The 12101-nt window shown below is 38.6% G+C and overlaps 1 protein-coding gene and 1 long non-coding RNA gene across 2 annotated transcripts; one reads left to right on the top strand and one right to left on the bottom strand.

The window, feature by feature from the left end:
• Positions 1–5475: 5475 nt before the first annotated feature.
• Positions 5476–6397, top strand: LOC138911381 (uncharacterized). Its single transcript, XR_011416942.1, has 3 exons — positions 5476–5567; positions 5678–5726; positions 5812–6397. It is a non-coding gene; the product is annotated as an uncharacterized lncRNA (long non-coding RNA).
• Positions 6398–8071: 1674 nt separating this feature from the next.
• Positions 8072–9576, bottom strand: Spn47C (Serpin 47C). The gene is made up of 4 exons (XM_002059253.4): positions 8863–9576; positions 8513–8764; positions 8311–8455; positions 8072–8256 (listed from the first exon to the last, which is right to left on the bottom strand). The coding sequence occupies exons 1-4, from the start codon at positions 9493–9495 to the stop codon at positions 8132–8134; spliced, it is 1155 nt and encodes a 384-aa protein (XP_002059289.1). The 5' UTR covers positions 9496–9576; the 3' UTR covers positions 8072–8131.
• Between the last annotated feature and the right edge of the window lie 2525 nt (positions 9577–12101).

The following is a 12101-nucleotide window of genomic DNA, read 5'->3' as shown; positions in this document are numbered from 1 at the left end:
TGCCAAAGTGGCTGCAGCTTTTGAAGTTGCGCGCATAATTTTCTAATTAAGTTTCGTTAGGTTTTCTGCTTCTTCCTGCACTTTGTGCGTTTTTGTTGTTATTGCACTGACTTTTAAGTAGCTTGTCAAGATTAACTGGCTTGTCTGCGAAAGTCATGAGTGCAGCTTCTCGCAAATGTCGTGCGTTCTATTTCTGACTGTCAGTTTTTTATATTTTGCATGCACTTTTAACAAGATTTTAATTTGAGCTCATTATGTTAAGCCGCTCAAAGGCGCGCACCTACGGCAAAAGACAATACAGTATGCAGCAGAGGTGGACAAGGAAAATATTTGGAATCCATGGAATCCAAGTCTATGCAGCACAGCATAGATACAAATGGCCAGTGTGCTGAACAATATAATCACATTTTCTGCAATCTTTCAAGCCTTCAACTGCAAAACTTCATCACTTCACTTCATTACTTTTTAAATTATTTTATTCTTAACTGGATGAGTTTAGTTGAGCTCGTTAGATGATAAACATGAAAAGATTAACGTGAATTCAGTTATAGTAATTTTGCGATTTCGTTTACATTGACGTTCCGTTTGCGTTACATTACGAACAAGTTTTATTTGAATTTTCGATGCCTGTTAATTATGATGTGCAGATGTCATTTGCAGTCGAGCGTTGCTTTAATTATGTAGTCCAGGGGCCATGTCCCATCGTACTTCCAGTTTAAGCTGGTTTTTCCACAGTTTTCATAGCTATATGTATGCAGCTTTTTTATTACATAGCGGCAGGCACTCATTAATTGCAAACCGTTTGCAATGTTCGCAGCTCGTTGAACGCTGCTCACTGCTTGCTGCACGCTGCGTTTTTTGCGGCCTCTAACGAATTCATTTCATTTCCGTTGCATTCATTTGCACGTCACCAACACTGGCACACCCATACACACAGAAACACACATAGAGAGACATTGCGGTCGCAATTTCATTGGACTGTGGCCACAAGCTCTGGCCAGGACCCCCATTTCAACATTGCTACATCGTGCACACAAACTCGAACTTCAACGCGTTGATGATGACATTCCCAAAACGCAAAGTCCACATAGCGTAGAGAGCGATCGTCCAAGTACGACTGTGAATCTGCATCTGTAACGGAGCTCAGTGTTCAGAACCCAGAGTCCGGTCCTGTCCGGCCCGTTCTGGCATTTCCGTGTGCCGTTCCGTTTCGCTGTGCGTTGTTAGCAAGCAACTTCCGAGGGTAATTAATTCGAGTACGTTCGTCGTCGTCGTTGTCTGTTTTAAACGACTTACAACTCGGATTACAATTAGACAAGCTGTTCGGTTTGCGATGCTGTTTTGCGCAAATAGCTGCCGCTGCTTTTTATGTTTTTCAGTCGCAAAATGAAAATTTGCATGTTGCTAGCACTACCACCAGGCCCACCGAGCTTCGCATTTATTTACGCTGGGGTTTCATAGTTGCATCGTCACCGTCCCAATGACACTAGCTGAAAGTTGTGTATATGACGGTACACCATTTATCTCGTGCCACTGTTCTAATGAACATTGTAACAGAATTGTTTCAAATAAATTTGGTATTTAAATACTTAACGAAACAGCGTTCGCAATTAACTTCAAGGAATATTTATGTTACAAGATTCCTAAGTAGTTTTACCTATTAATTGCTATTTATTTATTATTTTATTATTATTAATTTTTTTTTTTTAATTTTGGGCTGTACAAGATTAATATTTACTCGGATTAAGTAAAATTTTTGTTTCTCTTGGCTGATTGTCTTCGACAAGCCGCGTCCACATTGTCTGTGCCCAAACAAAGTATATAAGACGCATCAATCAAAAGCAAATCACAACACATAAAACTTCTCACATTACCTCAAAATGAGCGGAAATAAAAAGAAACGCACAGAAGTTACGACAAAAATTGCGTAGCCAAATCTCATTAAATGAGGCAGGAAATCACAAAAATATATTACCCACTTTAAAGCAATGCTGGCACTTCATCAGACTCCTGGCTCGTCTCCTCTATCAAACATAAAGACAAAATCTAACTAAACACCAAAAGCACATACATGTCCGAGGGCCATGAGCGAGCCAACAAAATGGGCAAAACTTTAAATCATTCGTCACAAGACGCCAGAATAGCTATGTACCCTCTTGAAGGGGATAGTGGAGGGTGATATGCTGTCATAAAAAATTGTCTTGAGTATTAGTTTTGGTCTGTGACAAGGTGCCAGCCGGCGCTGATATTTATTCAGTGTCCACTCGCTACTGCTGCATTTATGGTGAGGGCTTCTTATCTGTGCGTCCAGGCTGAGGTCCTGGTACCCAGGTTACTTCGTAGTCCCCCAGCTCGTCTGTCAGCGGACAACGAAATATTATTGTTGTAACTGCTGCTATTGCTGCAGCTGTCTTTTCTCCCTAATGACAAGCAAAAATCAACAGTATACAAGAGGTGAACGCTGGGAATATGCAAATCCGTTTTTTTATTTCATGCAATTCTCTCCCATTGTTTAAGGAAGCGAATATTCGGAGAACGAAATAAAATAAAAATATTCTTATGAAATATACAAATAGAAGAGCAAAGTTGCTCGAAAAATTAGCTAATCAACTGGTAGCTTTATTTTTTATGCCCTGAATATAAATAAAACAAGAGGTTCTAGTCGGGAGCTCCCGACTAGGCGATACCCTGAACCCTCTTCTTCCAACATCAAATGCATATATATATTCTATTTTAGAAGCTATATGTCAAGTACGGTGACTAGCGCTTATTATTTACCAAAATTGTCCAAAAAAACAGGATATACATTTGGATTTTGCACAAATACAATATACCCTTTTTACCCATTTTTAATGGGCTCAGGGTATAAATATATCCAGAAAAGTACCCCAAAATGCATATTTGTATGTTTTTGACGAACTGATTCGAGTTAGCTATGGCCATCTATTCGTCTGTATGAACGTGGCGTTCTCGGAATCTACAAAAGCTAGACACTTGAACATTGTACATAGATGTTCTCTTATACCATGTGCATAAGCATTCAGGGCTATATTTAAATATGATAAAAGCTAAAATATTCTATTGAAAAAAAGTGCACGAATTTTTGTAGACGAGCATACTTGACTATAGCGCGCTTACTTGCAGTTTCTTATGCAGTTCAAGTGCAACAGTTGCCTTATGGTTGATTTAATGTCAGAAATTACTAATTAATTTTAATTATCAAACATTAATGGAGAGTTCTGCTAGGCGCTTGACAACAGTTGGTTCTTGTTTATTTGGGGTGGGCTGCTAAGTGAAGGGATGAAACTCTTCGCATCCATCATACGATGGTGACATTTGCAACTGTCAAAAGTTTTGTTACTTGTCGCTGAATTTGCACTGATTGACAGAACAAAATGTTGGCGCATATGTTACTCGACGGTTGAAATTAGCAAGGAAATGTTATGCTAATGAGTTATTGTTTCATATTAAATTAAATGCTGGCTTAACTGCATTTGTCTTCGAAATTGTGAACCTTTTGGGTGCATAATAATAAAAATTTTTTTTTTTAAATTTGCAAACAGGAACATCGACATCAGTTGTCATAACAAGTTCGATCCGGACACTGACACCGAAAACGACATGGCACTTTGCAATTTATTCAAGTATTTTGTATAGTTTTAGGACATTTTTGCAGTTGCTGTCCTTGAACTAATAATTACTGTCTTTCAATTAAGGTCCGTATATATTAATGTTCATATTAAATGTGAGAGTTAATTGCTTTTGAGTGCGCAGACCATAGTTAGAATACAATTAAAATTGTTGCATTGCAAACATTTTTTTCGATAATGGTTTAATGTTTTTGCCAACACACATTTGCACACTGAAATCGTTTGCCGCTTGGAGACACTACCCATTACAATTAAACGCATATTTAAGTAGGCAATTTAGTTCGACTTCTCATGCTGTGCGTCTTTATTAATCAATATCCCTTGAGGTTTGGGTTGATTAAATAGGTGCATTAAAGCAGCTGCCATATACACAATACTCACGTCCATTACTTTGTGCGTATGTATACAGTTTTGTAGCCGACTGTAATCAGTAAATCAAATTGTATTTGACTTATGATTACCTTTGATTTGATGCCAACACTCACAGACTTCCCGTTGTTTAATAAATGATGTATAACGTTTTAAAAAATTAGTTTTCTTTTTGAGCTTCCCCATTCGATTAAACTATGTTATGTAATCAATATGAAGCATGTATATAAATGTTGTAACCAATAAAAAATATTTAGTAAACATTAGCAGATAATCTAAAATTGATAGCATAATATAGAAAATACTTTTGTCGCTTGTTTAGAACATTCAGCTGTTTATTTTATGATGATAATTGTTCATTTGTGCGAAAAAGGATCACAGTCGTCTGTAAATAATATGAATTACTTCTATATACAGTAATAAATGCTACAATGGTAATGCCTACGTTAAAGTGCATGATATGATCTGCGAAAGTGGAGAGTTCCAGCGCTGAGCTGCTCTAAGGTCGTAGCCATCCATGTCGGGCTGCTGTCATGGCAGCTGCTTGTTTGTCTGCATTTCGGTGACATTTTTGCCATTAGCCAAATGTCAATGCTCAACGCCAAGTGGTAAGAAGCACTTATAATAGATGAGATTTACAATTGTCGTCAACAACAGCAAGAACAACGAAAGTGAAACCAGACAGAAGCGCAACTTGGGCGAGAAGCAGGCCGAAGCAGCCTGTCGGCTGTCAGCTACCGGTTGCTGATTCTTAGGGGTGCGCTTAGCACCTCATGTTTGGATTGTGGAGAAGGTTGCGCGATAAAAGAATGACACTAAAGCAGTTTGGTTGCTGCCTTAGGGTAACTACTGGTGCATCCGTCTGGTCGTAGCCCATTCTTGTTGTTCTTATTGCCTTGCGGCACCTAACAAAGTCTTTCTCAAGATAATTTGAATAATTTGACTGACCCAGGCCAATCACCCATACTCTTGGTAGCCATGGTAGCTAAAATCATCATTCCTAAGTACTCTGATACCTGCTGCTGACAAATGGTTTTAAAACCACCTGTCCAGCAAGTTGCATTTTTTGCAGCTTTTTGTTGCCAAATTTCACGTTGGCACTTCGTTGCGTTACATTTAAAATTAACAGATAACTGGGGTACGCATATCTTACACTGGCCAGTGCAATGCGGTGTATGCATAACCACGATGAAAACCTGTCCTGACGGTAGACAGCATGACGGCTTATTATCACGCAATGATGGCACTTTTCACGGTTTGTAACACACGCGTGGCACAAACTGGAAAGGAAAGAGGGTCCACGGCTGCTGCACTTGTCGCGTGATGGATTAAACGGCTCTTAAGCTGCAGCTGAGCGATAAGCGGCGCTCATGGCCTGCTATTTTTGAGCTGCCACAGCTAACTCAGTTAAATCACTTGGCTGACACACCTCAGTTAGCGAAAATAGGCAATGAAAGTCGTTTTCAAATTGAAATGTAATTTTACCAGGCTGAATATGGGCTAGCAACAGACAGAACAGCCTTTCAAAATTCACGTATGCTTAGAATTGTAAGCATTTAGGGGAAAGTTAATTTAAATAAGCCAACGTTGAAATACTTATTTATTAAATTCTTACTGTGTTCAAAATTAATTTTGTTCCTTTTGTTTTTATTTTTTAGTTAACTACACTCAAATTAAAATGGAAATGAAGCAATAACAATATATATGGTAAGTAGTAGTTAAAGTTATTTTAATTAAACTGTACCATCTCTACAACGAATCATGCTTGTTTTACTTATATGGATCTTAACAGCTTTCCCTTTTGGAATACCATCTGCACACGTTCAAATGAAATACAAGTGGCATACACATTTATACCCACAAACTATATAGTAGCATAAACAAACACGCATAACATTCTGCTAATAATGCCTCTGACCATTTATGAAACGAAGATTTGCAAAAGGAATTAAGTCGAAGGTTTGCAGAACGGCTACTCGATAGGACGTATGGTAATACGTTACTTTATGCTAAACGTACATACATATGTACCACATATACAAATATACATATTTATTTATATGGTATGTCTACTGACACAAGCGCGCATATCAACTCATAAAAGCAAATCAGCAAATCGGATTTAATGGTCAAGTGTTTGTGGGTGGGTGGCGATTATGCAAAGCTCATGCTTCCTTTTTATAGCTGGGTTGTTTATGCAATTTATGAAACAATTGTTTGTTTGCATATGTGTGTGCTACTTTATAGAGATATGCATATATAAGCGCGTAACAGCACCCCCTATGGCCTCAGCACCCTCGTTGTTTGGTATGCGTTCAAATGAAGATGTTTAATACATTTTGTGACCGCCGGCATTTGGCGCTCGCTGTTGCATGTGGATGCGTTTGATTGGTTTTAAATTACATTTTTGGGCACCAGTTCTTGATTTATTGAGTTGCTATGGAAAATTACTTGCTATCTAGCTATGGGCCCTCTAAAATGTTCATATGCATAATGCCAAACTTTTGGGGGTGTTTTGGAAAATGCCTCAAAACAAAAACCAGAGCAAAAGAATTGCTATGTATAACATTCAAATTGTTTATTGGACTGATTAATTTGCATTCCGAATAAATATTTGAACACAGCCCAAATATTCCAAATATTTAGTTAATAAGAGACATGTTTTAAATCCATTTTAAATGGTACTGTGCTCCTAACTACATGTATTCATGAACTACTAACTTTCATCACTTTAATATTTTGAGAGGCGTGTGCTTGCCTTTATTTAAACTTTCATTTCATTTTTTTTTAGCTGGTAATATTTTGTAGCAACAATTTCAGTAATTTCATTATTGCGACATTACATTAGCATTTCCAAATTACACAACCGTCCGGGCCGGAGCACAAATTTCCAGTCCCTTTACTGCGCCGCCCCGGTGGAACAAAGTTTGTGCAGCTGCACATCCGTTTTGATGATGCTGGCAGCGGCCTAGAGGCATAAGTAAAATCAAGAAAGATGCACAGCGCAGACCCAAACACAAACCAAACCGAAAGATAAACATTTGCCACAATACCCGGCAGTGGCCATCAATGGCAGACGCTTTGAATAGCAATGCCAATGGCAAACGGGAGTCCATGACAATCATCGATGAATTGGACGACAAAGTTTGCAACTGGTCGCGGACGCGAACTCGAACTCGAGCGCGGACTTCAACTCCGATTTCAGCTAGAAGTCCAGCTCCTGTTTTATGCTTGTCTCAGCTGCTAGTGGTGTTTGGGTTCTGCGTACATAGTTCACTACAGTTGGAAAATTACTTATTTTTCAATTGTTGTTCCTCTCCGAATGACATTTAGCATTGTTGTAGCCACCGCTGCCATGCAATCTTGATTACTGTCAGTCGCAGCAGTTGTATTTAAAATTGGCTAACAAGTTGTATAGCATTTGCCATAAGATATGACATGGTGCAGTGCCATTGACGCTCCTTTTTCTGCTTTTAACTTTTCATTTGGTTTTCCAGCCTCGATGCCGCTCCATGCCACCCTCCCTCGTCTGTTGCTCTCGGTCCGAATCACTGTGACTCTTTTCATATCAGCGTAATTCTTAATGATCTGTCGAAGCGGCACCTCCTACCATAACTCCATTCGCTCTACCAGGACTCACTTTATTGAATTTATTTGCCATATTTTTGTTTGTTTGTTTTTCTTTCATTTATTGCCCGTCATTTGTGATAATATTTTTGTTGTAGTTTTTTTTTATACCTTTCATGCTACAGCGGGTAAGGATATATTAATTAATATTTTTTTTATTCAAAATGAAAATGAAAATACAGAATACAAAAAAAATACTATTAAGTTAGGCAACTTAAAAATGTTTACGTAGCACTTTTGACAACGAATTTTATAGTTGATCATTTTCAGTTTTACCCTATTTAAGTGTGTATTTGAAGATAATTTTGTGTTTGATTCTGGCACTGTGTTCGTCATTTGTCCGGCAATAATTTGTTTTTCATTGCATATTGTTTCAATTGTTCAGCCTGCGGTCATTGATAGCGACACTTGTAAAAAATTTGTAATTTCTTTCATGGATATTTAATGGATTAATTTTATATAAAGCCATTCACTGTCTGTGGTAATCAGGGCCTGACAAAATGACCCACAACGTAAACTGATTTGAAGTTCCGTATGGCAAACACGAATGGGTGATCCGCTGTAAAAACTTTGCGCTCCGGATTTGAGGTCTCAGTAGAGGTTTCAGCAGCTGAAAGGAAAAAACATGCAAACTTGATCCTCCCAATAATGCACTTCTGCTTACGTGTGTTAGCATCTATTTCACAGCCAGCTTCGTTCACATTTAAATATAGTTTTTGCCTTGCCTCAGTGATCAACTGGGGCGACTTCTTAGCAAACAGTCCACTTAAGTCAGCGGCGCTTTTCTCAAAGATACGCTTTATTCCCAACTGTTACGATTTATAGATTAATATCTTCTTGTGCATCAAGATGTGCAATGGATTTACTTTTTTTAGCGGTACTTTCAGATCAATGTCGCATTCGAATTTGAATCTGGGCACGGTTATATCAACATCATGCATCACCGACTTGAGGGCCACTTCGTTAAGGTCAATCTCTCCTAGCTTTGATTCTAGCTCTGCAAGACCCATAGTTTCGTCAGGTAAAATCAATAACATATTTACATCTGATTCATCGAAGGGCAGCTGCAGAATACGCGATTTTAGCTTTCTGGATTCGCCATAGCGAAACTGTCCGGCCTGAACATAAGAAAAAATATATCACAGTTGGAATTAATTTATATCATATAAGAGATGATTTTTTACACATAGTGAAGCGTTAGTGGTATGAGACTTACCTGTCGCATCATGGGTAACTGCATTTTCTGTTCTTCGCTTATCGCGAAATCACCCAATGAAGTGCGTTCTACAGAAAATTGCTTGGTCCACTTGGCTCGAAAGTACAAAGAGTTGACCAAAATAACGTTCGATTCCACGTTGAAAGATGCAGGAGTAAGCAAATCGCGTACCGTATTAAAGGTTTGCCGCTCAAGCCATTTATTGACTTGTCGCATAGCACCTTCGGCATCTGCAAAATTTAACGAATCTGCCTGAGTATTGAAGAATTCCCCAGCCTGCAGATTGAAATCGGGACGCAGTTCCTGATCCTGCTTAACATACAAACCAGTGGCTATACGCATCGACACTCCCTTGTCGCTGCACACGCAATCTTTACTTATGAATTCGGCATGTTGCTTGGCAATTTCCAGTTTCTTAGCGAATCCTAGTATCAGTCCAGAACGCAATTCGTCGGCGCATTTTCCGCCGGCACCCATAAACACTAAAGTCATGGCACTGCGCGCAGCTGTTGGTGATATGATTAAATTGTTGACCCTTACCTCCTCCTCCTCGTTAAGAGCACGGAAAAAGTTTCGCGCAAAGAAAATTTGACTGAGACTTGGAGGCGGTATAATGGTGCCCCCAGATGCCATATTGATAGGATAAAACGAATCAGACGAAGTGAATTGTTTAAGAAGTGTTTACTAAATAAATATGCGTAGTTTGTCAGTAAGTAAAATAGAGAGGCTTACGTTGTTTACTAAACATGTTTCTTTTCAATTGTCAGCTTCGAGCAGATGGGTACTGAATTACTTTAAAAATAATCTTCATACCGGTTTAAATTTTGTATATGAATTTATTTAATTTACATTATAATCACTGTATAAAATAATTTGAATAGCTCTAATTCATCAGCATACGAAATTACTCGATATGTGCATATATATGTATGTCTGTTCTGTGTGACTATGATGTTATTATTGTTATGCAGCTACTGCCATTGTTTTTGCTTTTCGGCTTGCATTACTGCCAATTTTTGCGTTGACTACAATATATTTGCATAGCTGCTGCTGCTGGTGCTGGTACTGGTGTTGCTGGAGCTGCGTTATTATTTGCATGTCACTACAGTAAGTCAAATAACAAAGGGTCTCTGGTCTTTGGCCCCCAATGCCGTCTTAGTTGCTCAGTTGCAGCCTGTGCGCCATTTTGTTTTCTCTCTCAATACCGAATCAAATCCGAGACCACCCTTTTGGCCTGAGTGGCCTTTGTATGCTTAACTGTGTATTCACCTGTCGCTCTTAACAGATGTCTACACATTTAAGTTGACAGGGGTAGGGGACTACCCAGTGCCATTACATATAGTCGGCTGCAGTTATGCGTCGTTTCGCGCATATTTTGCGCCTGATTGCGCCGCTTATGCGCCCAATGGATTTGAATTCATATTTCAATTTCATTTGGAACACCTTTTAATGTCACACACGGACTCATACTATGGCACACACACAAAGGCCGATGCATCATGCGTTTGTTCATGCACTTGGTTGGTGCAAATGAACATGAATTTTACGATTGAGTGATCCGTTTAAGTAGAATTCGTTTATCGTTCAAATTAATTGATTTGAAAAAACAAGGAGTCTCTGAATAATGAGTGTGTTTTCAACTTGATTGTCTTACACCGAAGGTAAAAACTCCTGGTTGAAATTTCGAATTAATATTGAATTATGAAAATGCCATAGGGCAGACCTAAGAACTTTTAAGCTCTAAGAGGCAGTATTAGAATATCAATAGTAGTCTTTCGTATGCGGCATCAATATTAAAATTCGCACTAATTGTGTTTTAATGAAGTGCCTCAAGGTATACTACACAAATATGCGCGACAGTACAGAAGACGACCGGATATCCGTAAAATGTCGGTGTATATTGTGCTTATGCAGCTTAGACGTGAACAAAATGAAACAATTTTAAATTGACACTGGAAGTGAGTGCTGGAGCAGTTGCATCTCACTGACAAATTTCTTTGGTGCCCAAAGCTATCATTTTCGATTGTGAAAGTTTCTATGTGCTGCGGTTATCCCGCATACGAAACGCAAACCCAAACCTCATGTCGAACCACCACGCAGCTACTACCACTTCCGCCAGCATATTCAGCGAGTTGTGCAGATTCGGAGGAAACTTGTTTGCGGTTTCCCTAACTTGAAGATATTATATGGCCCACACGGCTTCGTATTTGAGTTTGAGTTGGGGCAGAAGCTGAACCGCAATAAATATGAAATTTAGATGAAATTTTCTGAATGTGATACAATAGCAAGCAAATTGCATAGAATTTACTTTGCAATCGTTTTTGGGGTTTTCAAATAAGCCTCTTCGCAATTTGTTTGATGCCAAACGATATGGTAATTTAATTCCATAGTTTTCAACCTTTTCACAAATTTGCAAATGTATTAGCAACAAAAAATAATTCAATTCTTCAATAACCCTCCAGCTAGCTCTTCTGACAATTGGTGGTACGCTACTCACTATCCGCCATTTCCGGCAACTATTATCTGATGGAGTTTGTGTTGCATCCGCATTTTATTTTCTCTGTATGCTATGTTATTGTGCAAGCTGACTTTGTCCATTTAATTTGCGGCCTGTTTGAAACACGACATCAAATAGCAAAGCGACAAACATAGAATGACAAATGGCAAATGTCGCAGCATAATTGTTATTAAGTGTCTCAAACACATTGTCAAGCATACGTAACGTTGGCCGCAGTCGCAAGATGAAACTGTAGTTTCAGCTGAAGACAATCGGGACTCAATAATTAATTGTTTGCCACACTTGTGTAATATATTTTGCATCTGCAATTAGTCGATTGCTGCTACACGCACGCACTTATTTATTTATTAATTAAATCATTCATTGTTCAATCAGACCTGTGAGAATTGTTGCAGCTGCCTTAGATGTTTTCCCAGCTCGTGTGCAGACAGCATCAGGTATGTGAGAAGTATGGCTGGAACTAATCAATGAAAACAACTCTCTGAGCTTCTGTCAGACGCATTCATCATTTAATTAGTTTCCTTTTCCACAGAGCGAGAACTGTCTGATTTGCGGTAAATGATTTCAATAAATTAGTGTAGCTTCGCAAAATCGTAGTATAGCACATCACTTTTGGATTGGGAGACCTTCCTCTACTTCAACTACAGTAATCTGAATCAATTGATTATTTTCCGGCATGTTGCCATTTCTATTGCAGTCTGTTTTGCCATATATTTTTTAA

The sequence above is a fragment of the Drosophila virilis genome, chromosome 5, assembly GCF_030788295.1.
Source record: "Drosophila virilis strain 15010-1051.87 chromosome 5, Dvir_AGI_RSII-ME, whole genome shotgun sequence".
NCBI classification, from domain to species: domain Eukaryota; kingdom Metazoa; phylum Arthropoda; class Insecta; order Diptera; family Drosophilidae; genus Drosophila; species Drosophila virilis.
Note: the sequence above shows the minus strand (reverse complement) of the source record. Positions and strands in the feature narration are given on the sequence as shown.